At 55.0% G+C, this 19,082-nt stretch overlaps 7 protein-coding genes across 7 annotated transcripts in view; 4 read left to right on the top strand and 3 right to left on the bottom strand.

Annotated features, from left to right (window-relative positions):
• The window catches only part of C8A04DRAFT_35788 (P-loop containing nucleoside triphosphate hydrolase protein), a gene marked incomplete at both ends in the record, with an annotated part of 3,424 nt that extends 3,154 nt beyond the window's left edge, over positions 1-270 (bottom strand). Inside the window, one exon of the mRNA XM_062783301.1 lies at positions 171-270. Within this exon, the coding sequence (XP_062638896.1) occupies positions 171-270 (100 nt within the window). The remainder of the gene's footprint in view (positions 1-170) is intronic.
• Positions 271-686: 416 nt separating this feature from the next.
• On the bottom strand, positions 687-2,206 carry C8A04DRAFT_26781 (uncharacterized protein; the record flags this gene model as incomplete). Its single annotated transcript, XM_062780042.1, has 3 exons — positions 687-1,027; positions 1,089-1,569; positions 2,099-2,206. 3 exons carry the CDS (start codon positions 2,204-2,206, stop codon positions 687-689), a joined length of 930 nt encoding a protein of 309 aa, XP_062638895.1.
• Positions 2,207-4,145: 1,939 nt separating this feature from the next.
• C8A04DRAFT_10558 (uncharacterized protein) lies at positions 4,146-4,437 on the top strand (the record flags this gene model as incomplete). Its single annotated transcript, XM_062776629.1, has 2 exons — positions 4,146-4,199; positions 4,249-4,437. 2 exons carry the CDS (start codon positions 4,146-4,148, stop codon positions 4,435-4,437), a joined length of 243 nt encoding a protein of 80 aa, XP_062638894.1.
• Positions 4,438-8,215: 3,778 nt separating this feature from the next.
• Positions 8,216-9,637, top strand: C8A04DRAFT_35787 (uncharacterized protein; the record flags this gene model as incomplete). Its single annotated transcript, XM_062783300.1, has 3 exons — positions 8,216-8,438; positions 8,544-9,385; positions 9,479-9,637. The coding sequence occupies 3 exons, from the start codon at positions 8,216-8,218 to the stop codon at positions 9,635-9,637; spliced, it is 1,224 nt and encodes a 407-aa protein (XP_062638893.1).
• A 1,344-nt stretch (positions 9,638-10,981) lies between these two features.
• C8A04DRAFT_35786 (NADP-dependent oxidoreductase domain-containing protein) lies at positions 10,982-12,139 on the top strand (the record flags this gene model as incomplete). Its single annotated transcript, XM_062783299.1, has 3 exons — positions 10,982-11,036; positions 11,108-11,677; positions 11,742-12,139. 3 exons carry the CDS (start codon positions 10,982-10,984, stop codon positions 12,137-12,139), a joined length of 1,023 nt encoding a protein of 340 aa, XP_062638892.1.
• Positions 12,140-12,960: 821 nt separating this feature from the next.
• C8A04DRAFT_35785 (Shr3 amino acid permease chaperone) lies at positions 12,961-13,726 on the top strand (the record flags this gene model as incomplete). Its single annotated transcript, XM_062783298.1, has 2 exons — positions 12,961-13,051; positions 13,122-13,726. 2 exons carry the CDS (start codon positions 12,961-12,963, stop codon positions 13,724-13,726), a joined length of 696 nt encoding a protein of 231 aa, XP_062638891.1.
• A 541-nt stretch (positions 13,727-14,267) lies between these two features.
• Positions 14,268-15,869, bottom strand: C8A04DRAFT_10611 (uncharacterized protein; the record flags this gene model as incomplete). The annotated part of the gene is made up of 3 exons (XM_062776649.1): positions 14,268-14,418; positions 14,509-14,650; positions 14,858-15,869. 3 exons carry the CDS (start codon positions 15,867-15,869, stop codon positions 14,268-14,270), a joined length of 1,305 nt encoding a protein of 434 aa, XP_062638890.1.
• Between the last annotated feature and the right edge of the window lie 3,213 nt (positions 15,870-19,082).

Here is a 19,082-nt window from a genome sequence, read left to right as displayed (position 1 = left end):
GGGAAGACGGGCTGTGTGAGGTAGTGGTTATTGGATATGTAATGAGAATGATGGAAGAGTTGGAAAAGTGGTGATGTTTGATGCGATGTCATTTCACAACCCGTTCATAAAGGTGGTTGATGGCCTCCAAGAGGAGCAGAGAAACAGAAACAGAAATGCAATCGACTTACGCAAAGACACAAGAGCAGACGACTCGGCAATCTCAGATGCGAGCTCCGCAGCCAGCAGTTTCAACTGCGTCTGAGCAAATTCTTGGACATTAACGGCCATTTTTAGGGTTTGTGAGACGAAATTAAGAGTGAGAGGTGCTGTCGGATGGCTGGTGGGGTCGGTTGTTGTTGTGTGGTCGTTGAATTGTGGGTTCGCTAAGACTGAACTGAACGGATGGTATGTACGTAGAGAACGGGAAAGAAACGTCAAAGCACAAACAAACACATCCAGAAATTTGGGAGGTATATAATTTTCCAATTTGTAACCGTTAATTCTCATTTCAGCCTTGTACCTTCAGAAATCAACCCTGGGTATCCAAGAACCTCTGTGAGCTAACCCGCCCGACTCCTCCTCATGCATCATCCAACTTGGGTATTCATAACCATAACGCAACAAGAACATGCAAACCCTCAACGCCAGATAAACCAAACCAAACCCAAAAAAAAAAAAAAAAAAAAACCAGCTAGCCCTCCCAACTACGACCCAAAATTATTCTGCACCGCCAAAATCACCACCAACGACGCCATCGTAACCGTAAACGCAATCAGCGCCGCCAACATAATCGTGCCCCGGCTCGCCGGAAACTTGCCCTTGATAACCCAGTACTGGCCCTGCAAGAACCGGTTGTATCCCAACAGCAGAATCAAAATACTGACAGCTAGAAAAGCCGTGCCGAGCGGCTTGCCCAAGTGGCGCAGCGTGTCGGCTTGGTGCGAGTCGTCGGCCAGCGACGTGTTGAGGCGGAAGAGCTGGGTGATGGCGATGCCGATGGAGGCGAAGGCGAGGGAGGTGCGGAGCCAGGCGAGGAATGTGCGTTCTGTGGTGGGCGACATGGTTAGTTCGCGTTCCTTTAACGGATAAATGGGCAATGAACTCACCCAACGCCAAATGATCCCTTGCCACGCTCCCCTTATTCTCCAACTCAATACTCTTAAAATACCGTAACTTCCTCTTCCACGACGGCTCGTCCGGCTCCCGCCTCGGTCGATCCCGCAGCTCCTCTTCACCAGCACCTCGCCCCGATATCCGTGGCGACGACGGTATCGTGCCCGCCCCGTGCGCGCCCGAGTTCTTCCTACTCCCATTGCTCAACGCCGACCGCTTCCGCGTGCCGGGCGCGGGATTCGTCTCGACGGTGCTCTGGTAGTTGAGCGAGCGGTGCCGCTCGGGCTGGGTCGTGATCACCCCGTCATGGTCTTCACCATTACCCTGGCCATTGCTGTTATTGAGATCGTGGGGCCATCCTGAGCCGGAGGGGTCGCTGGCGCGGCGCTCGCGCTCGAGCAGGGGTTGTAATCGGGGACTGACGTGGGCCGAGTTGGGGCTGGAAGCGAGAGAGTCGGCGCGGTCGCGGGCGGTCTGTTTTGCGGCGGTGGGTTAGAATAGTTAAAACCAAAATGCTTTCTTTTCATCAATCTTTCTTTTCTTTTTCTTCTTCTGGCGTATTGCAGTGTCTCAGACCAGGAGCAACAACGCGACGCACGTGCGACGTGGGGGTGGGAGGGCATTGGCGCGCGAGCACGCAATACCAAGGGGGGGTGGGTGATGGTGGTGAGTGGAGGACAGGACGAACGGTCAGATTGAAGAGGTTGTTCGCTGACGGGCCGAAGATCGCTTCGGCAAGGCGAGACATTGCTGGGCCCCGGATGGTGGTTTGGTTGGACGAGATGCACCCGCTGTTTCTTCCGCGCGATGTGTGATGGTGTTTTCCTTTTTCCTTTCTCTCTGTTCTGTTCCTGAACCTGTCCGGGGGGCTGGGCTGCTCGCTGCTTGCGAGGGGGGCCTGTGACAGGTGTGTGGGGTAATGATGGACACGAACCCGTCCGCAACGGTCTCTAGGGTGCCTCAGGTGCCCAGGCCGAGAGGTTCAACGACAAATAAAACTAACCTCGAGAATCCCCTGGATGCGGTCTTTGGACGACTTGCGCGGGCTCAATTGCAGTGTCACAGGCCGGGAGAGAGGTGCGAGACCGGGCGAACCCGCTTGCTGGGACATGGCGGGTGTTTATCGTCGGGTGCAGATGGTCTTGGTCGACGGGACCTGGAAGCTGTTGTGTCGTGCTGCTGGACTGGGCGGGCAGGCAAGCTTAGTTAGGGATCCCGTTCCCGTCTGTTGGGTCCTCTCTTCGTTAGTGCCTTGGACGGCGGCGAACGGCACGGCAGTCGGGACAGGAATGACGAGAGTTATCGGTGGCGTCAACTCGCGTGATGATTGCGATCAGTTTGCCCAGGTGAAAATGCCCGGAAGAATTTATTAGTACCTTAGATAACCAATCCATTTTCTAGCTCCAATCCAGTGAGATTGGTGCGCCTGGGCCTAGATTTTGAGGGAACTTCCTTCCCCAGAACCAGAGATGGAGGCCGTCGAGGGTCTTCCTGGAGCGCTGGAACTCGACGTCATGGGTGCGATGGCGCCGAGAGCCGAGCGAATCACCCACTGCGGAAGCCGGCAAGTGCAAGGCGATTGGCCAATTGGAGCCGAAGCTTTCTGGTTCTGAGCAGACAAGTCGGCGATGCCGTTCCGCTAGTGGGCTGACTTTTCAAGGAGGTCAGTCATATGTTCACCTGATTTTTCAGTATTCGCAAGTGCACATGACTACGACCGTCTGCACCTAGAATTATATCCAGTCGATCAGATGCACTATCTGAGAGGGCATACTTTACAACTTTCTCCGTGGACCCCTCGGCTATCGGGCTCGCTTACACAGGCACGGGAAGTGGGGTTGAGCTGCCCCTCATCGCGCTTCCCTCGAGACTGCTTGAGCTTGACAGCGTTCGAGAAATTCTAGGTTCTGACTGTATCCTATCGATATTCTTATCTCAGGAGCTCAGACCAGCCGTCGGCGGTGTGGCGCTCAAAGTCACTTTGAGCTCCACCCAGATTTCGACCAATCAGTGGTCAAGATCTGTCACCGCCAGATGTGTTTTGGAGGGAAACCGGTACGGCCGAGAGGCCCCACAAGTACTTGTGGGGTGGATCCACGCCACTCTGTGGCGTAGCCATCCATGACCTCAGAAAACCGGCTGTGATCCAGAGATAACTGATGGTCAATTTCGTAGTGCTCTGTGAATTCCACCTCTTGCCCCAATCAGCCACAGAGACCAGAGACGGGATGCAGTTGTGTCGGTTGGTTTGCCGCGCGGTGGGGGGGGGTGGGGGGGGGGGTTGGGTGGGGGGGACCCGGGCGGTTAAACGACTTTTGGCGCGAGGTGGATGTTCGAGAGGAAATTCATTTGTTAACAGTGGCTTGATGCAATTTTTCATCAATGTGGTTGCATTGGCCCATAATACCTTTGGTTTCCTCTGCTTTCTGATGTCCTGGGCTTTCCCGGCATCTTCATATTGTCCCAAACCAGTGACGCAACTGGGGCAGAGCGATTCCATGCTTGGTTGAGCGACACACTCTGCAGCGTAACCGTTCTGGCTTAGCCCCCCGAGAGACTTGTCAACAACTCCCATGCAAAGACCAGGGGGCTTTCTAATCGGACGTCAGAAGGTGGCAGACAGGCCAAGAGGTTGATAAGCTGGGATAAGGGACGCGGCGACGGACTCGATGACCGAACGCGGGCTTTTGCGCACTGGATGCCTGTTCTCCGTGTACATCGCCGCCGAGCTTTATAGCGTCACCAGGCCAAAATTGTGTGGGATTCCACTACTTGGGTCATGTCATGTCACCATCACGCAAGGTAGCGTCATCTCAAAGTGTTGAATGCGTCATGCGAGAGGGAGAGTTGTGCAAAACGGGAAGCTCTGGTGAGATCATTGCAGTATATAGTTGCCGAACAAATCAAATATTAAAATTCATTTTTACCGCCTTACTTGTTGCATCTTCACAGGCACTCTTTCTCTCTAGCCGAGTTCTTTCCCGTTTACGAACCCTTGAATAGGGACGCAACATATCCTCAAACTCCGCTGTCCCAATCCGTAGTTCAAGATGCCCAAGCATGATATGACAAAATCGGATTCCTCGCGAATCCAGTCATCACAAGTTTAGCATATCCAGTATTCACAACGTTATCTCCCTGACGAGACAACAGGCCAAGAGCGGCGGTGACATGAGCTCCGGCGGCTTCGCAGCTCGCGCACAGTCGGCCGGAGACCGATCGGGTGCTTCGCAGGCTGCCCCGACTTCCCAGGGGACGGGGGCTTCGGGCTTCACTGGCAGTTCCTCCGGTTCGAACAAATCCGGCACTGGGTCTAGTGCCACTTCGGGGACCAAGAAGTAAAACCGAAGCGACCAAGACACATCTTCATGATAACACTATTGCACCGTATTTTTGGCAGAGGAATCCCTCGAAAGGCTGGATAATCTTTTTGAATTACCTTGTACGTCGACATCAGAAAGTTATGTACTCTAACGTGAATAATATCTTCGAGTTATCTCAAATCATGTCTCGCCGGATCCCTATGTAACAACGCATGATGAGGAAAAGCTGTTCTACTGCCGACAGAATTCTCCAGGACGTATAATCGAGGTATTCCTCCGCAGGATACATGTATGTCACGATGAGTTTCAAGCAAAGAAGCGTTGCAGAGACAGATTATTGCGCAAGTCAGTCTGTTAGGTGCAAGTCGTCGGACTTTTGCAACGTAATTTCTCGCCCGTGACTTGCTAAGCAGACCCTTAGTCGACAGCGAGGTGTACACTACAAAATGTAGAGCAAGCCCGGATCCACATCACCAGCCCTTCTTTGAAGCTCTCGTCTCTCGGGTCGCCACTCATTGACAGCGGGATACAGACAATTGCTTCAATTCCTACCATGTTGTTCCGCTCGGAGCTGCCCATGGTGATCCGCACCGCCCATCCGGCCTCCATCTCCTTCCTTATTCCACCTAAAGCCCGTACATCCTCCTTTTCTAGATTATAAGTTATGCCTTGGCTCTTCTGCCCCTTTGTCCGCGAGTACATTAGGTAGTTAGTCTTGGGATAGTGATGACATAAGCAAGCCAGCATAAAGGCTGTTTCCCAAGTGTTCAACTTCTTGATCCCCGCGGTTGAATTACTTCCCCAGCATGGCACGGGCTTACATCTGAGAGCATGTCGAGCAAGGGAGAAGCAGACTGCTGTCAGTTAGTAAGTCAAATCATGCACCTCGGAGGTCGCTCACAACCCGGAGAGGTACCAGTGCGCCGACTCGCGGGATATACGACCACAAAAGTAGTTACAACGCCCTTGACTAGATGGTATATACTAGCTGGCGTATAGTATACTGGGGGTAAGAATTGGCCAATTAACAGCGTAGTTATAGGTTAGTACGGGTGGGGCAAACCCGGAGGGCACAGGTGGCTTGCACCAGACTAAACAGTTCACCTTCATTTTATGAAGACTTTTGGACTTGGACTTTCTCATTGGGAACGACTGGGGTGGCCGAATCCGGATTAATACATAGGTACGGTGCACCCTTAGTGCCAAAAAGGCTCAATGATTTTTCGATTTTCAAGTTCGTGCGCAAGTCAATGCCTGCACCACAACTTGCAGCCATGTAAGTCGCAAAACACCAGCATCAACCTACAATACTATACATTAATATGGAATCAAGGTATATACCGGATAGTGATACAAGGTATGGGGCGGCCAGAGGTTTAAGGCGTAGGTTGGCCATCTGACTACCCTCGAGGTAAGGTACAACTAGAGTCGGCCAGCGGTACTGCCCGGCTGGCCTGGAGCTCAGACCTCGCACCGTTCGACCTGATACTGCCCGGGGCTCCTACCTATTACGGCTTACACCTCCAGCTTGTATCGAGGGTCGGCTATACCTTGCTTACATTGTTAGGTATTTCGCCAACCCACACCTTAAACCTCACATCGATAACCGATATATAATTAAATCGTCATCTATTCCAAGATTTAACGTTGTGGTTTGGTAGTGGTATTTTACGGCTTACATGGCCGTAAGTTGTGGTGCAGGCACCGACTTGCACACGGACTTGAAAATCAAAAAATCATTGAGCCTTTTTAGCACTAAGGGTGCACCGTACATAGGTCGACCAAGCAGCAGGAGCAGCAATACCGTCCTCTCATCTTTTCAGATACAAAGCTGTCTGATGGCGGAGGTACCAAGGACTTGAACAGTACTCCTTCCAATTCTTATCCAAGCGGCAGAAAACTGCCATAGCCCCGCCCGATAAGATATACCATCACACTCGCAGACACTCGCCCTCATCCACTCCCACAGTACCCCCGAGCCACTACACCCCTCACACTGCAACTTCGATAGCAGCTCCCAAGCCCAAGGTCCACCAAGATAGTAGGCAGAAACCCAATAGCCGTCTGAAGCAAGGGATCCATCTTCTGCTCGCCCGTCAGCCACTGGTGAAGGCGCAGCCACGAGACCCCGACGACACTGCGCGTGCCGATGACGACCAAAATCAAATAAGGGCTGCTCGAGACGTGCGGCCAGACAAAGATTCGGAGTAGGGCGTTGAACAATAGAGTGGCAAGGAAGCAGCACCAGGATGCGAGTCGGCGCTCGAGAGGGGTACAGCAGACCGCCGGGGCAGGAGGGGCATTCGAAGCCGCGGGAATCTTGTTGTCTTTTTCGTCCGCCATGTGTTCAGTATGGTATGGGGAGATTCGGTGTGAGTTCGAATTAACCAAAGCTAAGGGACCAAGATAATGGCGGGGAGGAGAAAAACCCCCAAAGCCGAAACGCACTGAGCGCGGTTACACATAGGTAGTTACAACGGTGGGGGCGGGAAAATGGAACTCGGCTGCTCTCTGGCTGCCGCCTTGCTTATTGCCGGAAACCGCCGCCAACAGCCTCGCCAAGTAGGTACCGAAGCGTATCGGAATGGCTTTCAACGAATAAGGGGCATAAGTTCAAAATGATCAGCATCGTTGCCGCCGAGTTGAGTGCTCCGCCACACACAACGGACCAAGCAGACTTGTGCATCGCCTTCCTAAAGAAAACATCACTTCTTTGCAAATTCCGCGGGTCCTATGGCCAAGTTGGCTATGCACTCATGAGGCATGGTATGTACGTGCCAACAGGTCAGGGCTGCAGCATCGCTGAGAAGGGTCCGTGTTGTCCCTTACGCAACCGCCAGGGTTTAACTAGCAACACTGCCGGCGAGCTCGAGATACTTGATTACCCAGGAAGATAAGACGCTTGGGACCCAAAGTGGGGGAGCTCACACGTACATGTAAGTACCTACCTAGGTAGATGTCTTTCCAGGCCATCAAAAGGAGGTATCAGTACAACTCCTGCGGCCACTATTAGGTACTCCTGATCAGACATGGCGGATATTCACCGCTTCCTCGATAGGATAACATTAATGACACCCTAGGTAGGTAGGTTTCTTCTCTCCACCGGCCCCCACCGGGGTTACAGACCAAAAAGTCTCAGATGCATCACATTCATGAAGCAGGTGTATTGGGACCCCCTTGACTGTATCGGACTCCCCCCTTTGGGTACCTACCTAGATATTAGGTGCCCATTTCGTAGCCGTCTTCCGCGGAGGTACGTGTCGGTGAATATGGGAATCCCAAATGGTATTATTATTCGGGACATCTTTACCCAAGGGCTACAGAAGGATCGTCCAAAAGCAGCCACCGTACCAAACGCCCATCATTGTGATCTAGCACCGTACTTGGCTCCTAATAGAGAAGAATCGTGTACCCTGATGCTGTCTCTGCGGTGCCTCGGTTCCAACGCAACCCCCCTTTCGCTTGAAGTACAGCAACCGTGGACCAACAGGCCTTGGAGTCTTGGACCAACCACAACCAACCTTTGCGCCAGTTGGGCTTTGAGACAACCGGGCTGCAGCTTTAACGAACAAGGCAGAATCCCAAGATACGGCCCCCAAAAGTGCTTAGGGTCGAAAATCTCAGCCTAGGGGTAGTTGAGGGGTGGAAGAACAAACTTCTATAAGATGAGGGTCCCCCGGAGCGCTTCGTTGCCGGCATCGTCCAGCCGAGCTACCATCGCACTCAAACGATAGTCGAGCGACCCAGAATCTCTACAGCATCTAATTAGTATCTAGTTACTACCTTCATCATTCACCATGCATCTCAAACTTCCTTCCATTATTCCATCCCTTTTGCTGGCTACTCAAGCCCAGGCCTTCCGCGTCACTTTCTACTTGGGTTCCCAGTGCCGCGGCGCCCGGCTGGGCTCTGGATCCTACGTTTACCCAGGGTATTCGTACCCTGATGCTTGCCACAACGTTCCTCCCAATGCAATCTCGGCGACCATCGAGCCGGAGGAGCTGGATGAAGAATCGAACAGTGAGTTCCGCCCCTGACCAATCTTCTCGTCTGATCTGGCCCTACAAGCGTAAATCCTGCACAACGAGTGAACGTGGCTGACCTTTGGACGCGATACAATTTCAGACGTCGCTTTTTGGAAGACATGCAGCCGAGATCTCGTAGCCAGCAGCGACGACAACTGCGTCAATTTCCAGGGAGCGACAAGGTTCTCGATCCGTGAAGATTGGACCGTCCCCGGAAAGCGGAGCGTCCCTTCCTCTGCTACTGCCTTGACGGAGGCCAGGGCCGGCGCCATCGACCCCGCGCCCCCAACCCAGAAGGCGCGTGCGCGTGGTCGTGCTCGTATTCTCGCCAATGCCCCCTGGTCCGCCGAGCAAGCACGCCACCGGCAGCTCCTCAAAGTGCCCGAGGCCAGCGCGCTCGGCTCGCTCTCGCCGTACTTTGACCCGGACCTGCTGGCCGAGGCCGGGTTCGGCCACGGCAACGTGTCCGAGGTGTTTGGAAAGACGGTGCGCTGGCAGCAGGTCGCGCTGGGCATCACCGTGGGCGTGCCCGTGGATGAGTGGGACGATGCCGTGCATGTCAAAAGCGAGGCGTTCGTGCCGTACGGGGATGTGGTGCAGTCGGCTGGGCTTGAGGTGCGGGATGGGTGTGGTGGTGGTGGTGGTGGTGGTAGTGGTGGTGGTGCTAGCGAGGAGGAGGAGGAGGAGGAGGAGGGGGTGTGCCATTCGAGCTGGGGTCTAGTGGAAAGGGCGGAGCATGAGAAGAGATGGGATTATGCTTCTTGCCGGTCGCTGTTGACGTGCGTGCGGGACACGGTCGGCGGGGAGTGGGTGCGGCTCGCGGATGGGTGGGCTCAGGGGGTCGCGTGCGCCGATAGGATCAAGGCGTTTGGTACCACCCTTTATGATTATGTCCACCAATTTCCGGTGACCTGTGAGGTTGTCAAGCTGGCCGCAGGGGGCGTCATTGGTTACGGGTTTTCTCAAATCGGTTCTGGTGGACGTGCGACGGCTCAGGACAACGACGAGCTGGGCAAGTGCTCGGACAATTCCCAGGTCAATGCCTTTGTCGACAGCATACTCGAGGCGGCCAACGCTGGCGACGAAAATGTGGCCCGGACAGATATCACCATGGGCAATGGCCACATTCTTGTCTTGTACGGACGTGTGTTTCCGAGAGACGCCCAGCCGCCAACCGATCTCTGCCCTGCTTAGGTAGATATAAATGGAACATGAGGGACGCGTCACGTCTCGGGGGTTGAATAGGCTCACCCCAAACATATTATATTGACGAATGAGGGTATTTCCATGGAAGAGAGCGTTGGGAATAGGAGTTTTGAGATGTAGGTACCTTCCTTAGGCATATCTAGGCAGATGCATCCCAATTCCTCTTCTTTTCCCTTCTGTTTCTTCACACATCATTCGATTTTTCTTCTCTGCACCTGTCACTCATCGAAAAAATCACTCGCCCTGGCCTCAGCTCACCCTACGCTGCCCTTTGTCTTGTTTCTTTAGACACTGCACCATACTAGAATACAGTAGGTTATTAGGTCAATGGGTCAAGGCCCAGAACGCGGTGGCAAGAGATCACTCGGCTTAGGCCAGGTGCGGTTGCATGCGGTGCCACCATCGCCACTCAGAGAGATATATCACGGAGTTTGGAACCCCCCTACAGAAGGGAGGGGGGGAGAGAGAGAAGAGAGACGATTAAGATTGAATTTTAGGAGAGCCTCATAGCCCCCTAGCCTCAGCAGTGTGAATCCCCATTCGTGTGTGTGTGTCACCTTGGGTCAGTGGCTGTTGGTCTTCCAACAATATGCCACAAATCAGTCAACAAGAGTCGGATTTTGAACTGCCCTCGTTGCGGTGTATTAGGGCGTTGCAGTGGTGCAGCCCGATGTTGTAGGGTGGATCCACGCCACTCCGTGGCGTAGCCATCCATGACCTCTGAAAACCGGGTATACTCTGCAACTTCCTCCGTGGACCCCTCGGCTATCGGGCTTGCTTACACAGGCACGGGAAGTGGGGTTGAGCTGCCCCTCATCGCGCTTCCCTCGAGACTGCTTGAGCTTGACAGCGTTCGGGAAATTCTAGGTTCTGACTGTAATGCATGATCGATGGCACTAGCTCTCCTCTAAATTTATTTCGATGGGGCGAGGCGTGTCTTAGTTTCTTGGGGCTATTCGTCATACTCGCGAAACCGTTAAACCCCTCCAAAGGTATCTCCGACACCAAGCGGAGCTCGCCTCTGTAACACCATAACACCGTAACAACCGACGTGGACCGGAAGCCTCGGGCTCGGGGTTAGGGTCTCTGCGGGAATTGCCATCCTGTAGGCGCTTAAGACCATCTATCTCCGGGAGGGGGTCAACGGCATTATCTTGTAAAATCCATTGCTAGAATATCGTAGACTTCAAAAACCGGGTCTCATCCTCACGAAAGCAGCGAGAGTTATCTACCAAACCAAGAGCTCATCTCACACATTCCACATATCAACTGAAACCACTGCCTTTACCTTGACTCACATACCACATCCCACCACCAGTTTATCTCGCAACCATGGTCCACACAATCCAGGGCAAACAAGTCGGCAACATCGGCTTCGGCCTGATGGGTAAGTCACAACACTCACAGTCACACACTTACACACTCGCATAGAGACCATACCAACTAACATCCCCCCAGGCCTCAAATTCCCCCCCGGCCGCATCACCGAAGAACAAGCCTTCGCCACCATCAAAGCCGCCCTCGACGCCGGCTGCAACTACATGAACGCCGGCGAATTCTACGGCACCCCCACCGACAACACCCTGACCCTCCTCAACAACTACTACGCCCGCTACCCCGAAGACATCGACAAGATCCTCCTCAACGTCAAGGGCTGCGTCTTCGAGAACTTCCGGCCGGAATGCTCCCCCTCCGCCATCCGCACCAGCATCAGCAACAGCGTGCGGATGATTGGCGGGGGCGGGGCCGGGGGGGAGGGGAAGGTGAGGATTAATCAGTTTGAGCCGGCGCGGAAGGATCCGCTGTTAGAGATTGAGCCGATTGTGGAGGCGTTGAAGGGGTATGTGGAGGATGGGAGTATTGGGGGCATTGCGTTGAGTGAGGTTAGTGCGGCGACGATTCGGAGGGCGGCCAAGTTGGTGAGGGTGGAGGCGGTGGAGGTGGAGATTTCGTTGTGGTCGACTGAGCCGTTGGAGAATGGGGTTGCGGAGGCGTGTGCTGAGTTGGATATTCCTATTCTGGCCTATTGTGCGTATTTACTCTCCCATCTTTGTGCTTCTGACAGTATCACCAAGCTAACCACGTTAAATAGCCCCCCTCGGCCGCGGCATGCTCACCGGCCAAATCAAATCTTTCTCCGACCTCCCCGAGAACGACTTCCGCCGCCTCCTCCCCCGTTTCCAACCGGACGTGTTCGAAGGCAACCTCGGCCTCGTGCGGGAAGTCGAGAAGCTGGCCGCCCGCAAGGGCTGCACGCCGGGTCAGATCGCCATCGGTTGGGTACTGGCCGTGGCCAAGCGGCCAGGGATGCCCAAGATCATCCCTATCCCAGGTGCTTCTACCCCCGAGAGGGTGCGCGAGAACGCGGTGGAGATTGAGTTGGAGGAGGCGGATTTGGTGGAGCTGGAGAGAATTATGAAGGAGTTTGCGCCAAAGGGGGAGAGGTACCATGCGCATGCGCTTCAGTCGTTGGATAATAGCACGGCGTAGGGGGTGCACATATTGGAGCGTGGTGATGCGGAATGATAGGGAATGTTATGTATTTCTACAACAGTTGAGATCACGTTCTCTCATAGTCTGAAAATGTGAAAACCCAAAATTGAAAATGTTGACAGAAAGGCGTTCAAAAAGAGGTGCACTGCGGAGAGGGCATATAACCTCCTTCCGCGGGCGCTGCTTTCAAGTTAGCCTTTACCAGAGGCCGTCTGGTCGAGTGGAATTGCGTTGCGCTCAACGTAAATCAGCTAGCCAGAAATTTCGGGTGCGCATGCGTGGTATGTGCAAGCAAGAAATTTCGGAGGCACAAAGTTCGATCGGTTCGAATCCTGGGGTTGTACGCAGCTTCGCCTTTTGCACTTTTTACCTTGGTCTGATGTTTTGATGTTGATATGGAAGGAACCTGAAGTGACGTGACGCACTGTGGCCCCCACATGCTTCCCAGGTTTAAATGGTCCGTGCGTCATTATTTCGGCACGGTGCGAGGTGCCAAGTCCAAATATTTGGGACGTCGAGTCCAGCTTCAACCAACAATCTAACATCCTCCGAGTTGTCAACGACACAACGGCGAACACGGTCATCGCGACGTCAATCGCCGCGGCCGAACCATATGGGGACTTGATTTAGTTCGTGTAACCTAAGACCATCGCGATCACCGCACTACTCCAGGCGCACGCCAGCCGCGTCAGCGAATACCCGACGAGTCCGATCATCTGTCGAAGCCGAACCTTGGCTATTTCGAAACAGCCTCGCCCAGTCCCGACATCAGGTCCTACTGACTCCACAACTGTCGCATCCTCACAACCACCACCATCATGGCTTCCCGATGGGTAGACTGGTCGAAAACGACCCGATCCAAAGACTACCGCGGCTCCGGTTCCTTTGCAACCTTTCTCATCATCGGCCGTACGCAGCCCTCCCAACCCCTTCCCAGCCGAACCCAAGACCAAAACTAACATAATCCTCTCAATCTCAGCCGTCTGCTTCGCCCTCGGCATCCTTTTCGCCTCCTTCCCCTACGATTTCCCCCTCCTCTGGACCTCCGACCCCATCCCGCCCTCCTTCCTCGACCACCTCGAGACCCATCTCCGCCTCATGCACCAATCCCCGCCCCTCATCGCCCGCATGCTTCACATCATCGTCTTCGTCGGCTTCCTCGGCTTCTTCATCAAACTCTTCCGCCCCTCCGAAGCCAACGTGCTCTTCGACGGCGGCAGTCTGATCCTATACGTCATTGGTGCGGGGGTGTACCTGAGTAATATTGTCAAGGGGATGCGGGCTGTGAGTCAACCTGGTGGGTTGGCGGCGGCGGAGGAGCAGCAGAAGGCGGCTGCGGCTGCGGGGGTGGCGGGAACGGTGTATTCGGGCCCGTTGACGGGGGAGGTGGTGTTAGGACGGGAGGATAGTTTGAGGGTGTTGAGTGCGAGTCATGTGATTTTGGCGCTGGTGTTGGTGGGTGTGTTGGTGTTGCAGGCCGGGCAGTGGTATGCGGAAAGGAAGGAGGCCGATGAGGTGGCCAAGTTGGATCGGGAGGCGTCGGAGAAGAGGGCTGCGGCTGCGGGGGGGAAGAAGAAACAGTAGTATGTGGGTGTTTTAGGTGTTTCAGGCTTGTGTAATTTAGATGGGGAGGGTTGATAGACGGAGTGGATAAACGGGGTTGGGTTGGTTAAAACGATGCTCTTGCGCATAACCTTCCATGACCGCGGCCACCAACTAACCTGCACGAACATCCCAAACCATCCCGTGTTGACGCTCAAAACTTGATTAAAATATCTACGACTCGAAGGTAATCATCCAGCTCTCCGTCTCCAGCCGGCTAAGGGTATAAAAGGTGTCTGTCCCATCGTACAATCCAACAAACCCAACACAGATACGGCCAAGCGCATCTCGTCGAGATCATCTCCTCGTCCCACAGCCCTCCAAGTCTAACCCACATATATCGTATATCGACCAACCCCCAACCCCCGAAAAGCAACGCCAAACCCAAGGCCATGCCATGCAAAAGATAAACAGGAATGTCCACCCACCCCAATAGGAAAAGGGAAGGGAAGGTAACCCACAAGGAAAAGGGTATGAAACCACCACCACCACACAAGGGGGTCAATAATAAAACTTGAGAAAATCACCTCCTCGGCACAGGCGGAACCAGCCCCCCATTCCCTCGCCCATCATCATGATCATCCGCATAAGCATCCAAAAACGATTCCCCCCTCGCCATGCCCCCCAAATCCGCCTTATCCAACATCTGCGTGAAAGAGGTCATTTGCGTGTATCTATTATTCCCTCCCCCCGGCCCCCCTGGTCCACCCTGTCCGGGTCCGGGTCCGCCGACCCGGGTATCCCTCACAGCAACATCCTCATACTCATCCGCATTTGTCTCCGGTGTACGATCGGGTGTAATATTCGGATCGGCAAAGACGTTGATGCTTACCGAGCTGGGTTCTCTCTCTCTTTTATCTTGCTGCCCCGGTTGGAGTTGCTGTTGCGCTTGTTGCGGTGGTGGTCCTCTAGGGAATTGTTGCTGCCGCGGAGTTTGCGGCAAGTACCCGCCCAACCCGGCCGGCCCACCGCCGTGGTAGATCTCGTCGTCGATGTCGTTGGGATCGGAGGGGGAGAAGGGCATGCGGAGGTAGACGTTTTGTCCTGCCCCTCCGGGTCCTCCTAGTCCTCCTAGGCCTCGTGCTGCTGCTGCGCTTAGGCCGGCGCCGAGACCGGCACCGGGTCCGGGGTCGAGGTTGCCGTATCCGCCGTATGCCCCTTGCTGTTGTTGGTGTCCCGCCAACGCAGCAGCCAACGGAACAGCCGGCATAGCACCGCCCGCACCAGCCCCCGCCTCAGGGGAGTTCACACTCGAATCAATCAACGCCCCGGTAACAGAATCCGGATCCTCCGGTGGGGTGCGCGGCCCCGGGCCACGGGCGAAGTCGGTGCGGAAACTGTTGTCGGCCACGATGGGGTTGCTGATGAGGTTGCCGAAGGAGGAGGTGGAGCGGGAGAGTTTGGGGGGGCTGTTACCCCCTGGACGGTTTCCTTTCTCGCCAGAGTCTTTGTTTCGTTTGCGGAAGAAGATGAAGGCTAGGACGGCGGCGCCGATGATGATGACACCCGCGGCTGTGGCGCCGCCTGCTATGGCTGCTACGGGGGTGCTGTTACTGTTGCTGTTATTGTTGTCGGAGGAGTTACCGCCGGTTGGGTTAGCTGTGGGATCACCGGTGCCCGTTGATGTCGGGTTGGCGCCGCCTTTTGTCGTTGTGGTAGCGCTGGGTTTGCCCCCGCCCGTCCCGATCGGCGCGGCGTTCTGGTTACGATCGCGCACGCATAAGCGGTCGACGCACGAGTAGCCAAAGGGACAGCACTGGTCGCCGCACTTGCCGAGCTTGCCGTCCAGCGCGGTGGTCTTGATGACGGCATCCGGGTTTAGCTTGCCATCTTGCAGCTGCAGGTTGCAGGGCACTGGCTGGATGCGCAGGCAGTCGGAGCCGGCCGGGCAGCAGAGGACGGTGGTGTTGGCGGCGAGGGCGATGCAGGTGGTGCTGGCGCCGCAGCAGAAGTAGTCGGGGAAGTCGGGGTTTTTGCACCGGTTCCAGTTGGGGGCGCAGGTTGATGATGTTTGTGTTTGCTGCGACTGGCGTTGGAATAGTTCGTGGAAGGGGACTGCTGAGGCTGTGGCTGTGTGTATGGCAGCTATGGAAGCCGCCCAGAGCGCGAGCCGGCGCCTGAGCATCGTGGGGTTGTTGGTGTTGGTGAAGCCAGACTTGGTTCGTGTTCGCGTGAGAGCGCCGAAGGGGAGAAAGTGTGGCGACGCCGATGTAGTCGTGCCCGTCGGCCCCGTTTCGATATGTACCGGGACAATGGGGCGGGTCGAAGTGAAGAGAGCCGCAGCGGCTCAACCATCAAAGAAGCCCGCGGAGGACATGTACACAATACAACGGGACACCTAAGGTGCGGGAGTAGGTGCGTGTGACCCGTGCACACAAAGCGGCCTTGTTGTTGTTGGCAGTGGCCTGGGTGAGTCAATGTCGCTTGTTCGATGAAGAGGCCAAAGAACAGAAGCCGAGCGAAGACAACGCCAGAGCAAGCCCGCCGGAGCGTAGTAGGAGAAAGAGAGGAGTCGGGAAAACTGTGTCTCGAGCACTCGCTGGAGAGGTATATCGAACCGCAACATCAGATGCCAGCGTTCGTACAGGAACCCGCCGACAACGGGTGAGTGACGCAACCAGCTCTGGTTGGCTCTGTTTCTGTTTCTAGTCTCGTTCTGCAGGGTGCAAAATGCGAAGAAACAGCGCGACCGGGGGTTACGAGGAGGTTGATCTGGAAACGAATCCCCAGGTGCCAGCACCAACAGAGAGGAGGTGGTGGGCGACCCAAGTTTGACGATATCTTGCGCCGATCGACTGGCCGTTAGATGGCCGCGGCCCTAGGCCGTCAATCCATGGTCAGTCAAGCATGCGTGCTGAGATCCATCGCTGTCGCCGAACGGGAGAAAGTTCTTGTGTGCCCAGTGGCCGGCACATCGGGCTTCTGATGGCCTGCTGCAGGGACCGATCGATGAGGCACTGCGAGCCCCTTGATTGTAACGCACTTGAGCCCAGTTCAGTCCAGACTCGTTCCTCTCAAAGTGTTGTCCATTTTGCGTTGGACACGCTGGAACTTCCCGGGTTCCCCTGCGAGAGACAGCGTCACCAACATCCCCAAAAGCGAGGCGGTGCGTTAGCCGTTGTATGAGAAAAATCGACTCTTTTCTCGACGATAGGCCGATACGAAAGCGTGAGCTGCCCGACGAGCCGAAGGCGGCGCGAGTGGTGAGCAAGAGTTGAAAGAAATCGGCCCCTGCCGAACTGTGTTTGGAAACAGGGTCGCTTTTGGCCACGGCCGCTGCTTTGATTGGGCAGTTGCATTTCCTGCTACTATTTTGGGCGCAGCGGTTGGTTGAGACGGAACGACAAGTTTCAAGTGGCCCGTGCATGGCCCCACCGTTCGTTGCACGTGCCAGACTGCTCTGGCAGCTTGGCAGCCTGAGAAGTGAGGTTTGGAGTTCTGGCACAGCCCGCTTTTTACCGCTGGAGCTTCACTTCAGCGCTTGCTGTCGGCACTCACTTTTTCGTGAGCAGCTCTCGTCAGCCTCAATTGCGGCCGACGATGCATGCCCTGCGATGGCCCTCTGCAAGGCAAGCCCGCAATATGGCCATCTGACTTTTACGAATGGTCTTCATCAATCCGATATCGAGACACCTCCCCGGTTGTCGCCACGAGGTACGCACTACCCGTGGCTGAGGCGACCATCCGGCCGCTGTTAGTGACTCCAAGGTTCCTCAAAGCAACCCAACTGGGTGAACAACACCACGCTTGCTTGACTCACTCGATGAACGGAGGCAGCCCAGAATTTTACCCTCTTCACTTTTGCCCCTTGCTTCGAGGCAACTGGTAAGGCAGGAAGGCGAATGGAGGCGGCCGTTTTTCGCGGCCAGGGCAGTGCGCCGTTGGCCCTATATACATCCCAGGCTCAAGGCCGTGCTGTTTCACCTCCCGAAACGACCGTAGTGTCGGCCCTGCAAAAGGTAACGATAGCTCGTTTTCTGGAAGGCCTCGAAGTTCAATGGAATGACGTTCATCCCAACTCACTCCCTGTAATCAATCGTAGAACAACTCGTAGAACACGGCCCGTGGTGGTTTAGGCAGTATGCTTAACCCGTCGTCTGACCTCAAACTCAAAACTCAACAAGGACTCAAGACTCAACACGGCCAACACCCTCCAGGCCAAACCCAATCGCATCCCCATTCAACCATATCAACCATCACTTATCCAACACCCTCTAACTTACCCTCCATCACATCCCAAGTAACCCAAAAAATACAGGAAACACCCAATCCTCCCCTCTCCTGCGCAACCGCGACAATGGTCAAACATCCACCCGTCCATCCACCCGTCGGCGACACGATATAAGCGCCGGCTCCGGTGCTCTCACTGAATCGATACAACGTAAACCACGGGGCCCACAAGAACCCGGGGCTCCGGAAACCTGATGCATGCGGTAAGCAGCATACTACCTGGAGCATATCATGGCAGGTATAGCATAGCATCGCATCGCATCCCTATCATACCCGAAATGCCTTACCATCCTTGCTTACCCTGGTATCACCAAGCCGGAGCCAGGCCCGCCTGACGCCTTACATACCCGCCAACGTGTCACAGCCCCCTCTTTGGTAGTAGTGTATGCTTCGTAACCGCGATGATGACGCCATTGTTTCACTGTGTTCACTGTCACTGTGTCTGTCTGCTGTGTCGGTGGGTAGATGGTTACCTATTCGTATTCTAGCCCTTTGTGTCTGTCTCGCTTCTCTGGTTAAGGAGACACCGGGGGAAGGAAGGAAAAGGCTACCGGCATGGTGGGATTGTGACGGGGACAGTGACGTGACATGACGGTGATGGCGGTAGTGGTTCCGGGATACCTGTACCTAATTCCCTATTCCACGGCATGAGAGGGCATGGGACAGCATGATATGGGATGCCCTTACCTGGCTGTGCTACATTTATGTCATTGTACCACCCCCCACACCGCCAAACGATAAAACAAGCGCGCAAAGAGACGCCGTGGAAAGTAAGTAGCCGCCATCGTCATACACCGACTGCTGCATCTTACCGTCCCTACGTGTCCGGAGTTCCGCTGCGGTGGGTTGATGCGGCGGGTGCTTGCGGCTATGGTGAGTGTGTACTAGGCTAGCTGTTGATCTGTAGGTTGCTGGCTTAGATGTATGTCTGGATGGGGGATGAAAGAGATACTGGAGTGGAACTACGGTGATGGATACATAAGCGCGGTGAGGGTAAGACCTGCGGAAGTGGGTGCAGATAGCATGTTGTGATCCCCTCTAGATAGTATGTTGTGATCCCCTCTAGATAGTATGTTGTGATCCCCTCTAGATAGTATGTTGTGATCCC

Source organism: Dichotomopilus funicola (genome assembly GCF_033296635.1).
Source record: "Dichotomopilus funicola strain CBS 141.50 unplaced genomic scaffold C8A04scaffold_15, whole genome shotgun sequence".
NCBI classification, from domain to species: Eukaryota; Fungi; Ascomycota; class Sordariomycetes; order Sordariales; family Chaetomiaceae; genus Dichotomopilus; species Dichotomopilus funicola.
This window is presented reverse-complemented; position numbering and strand designations above follow the sequence as displayed.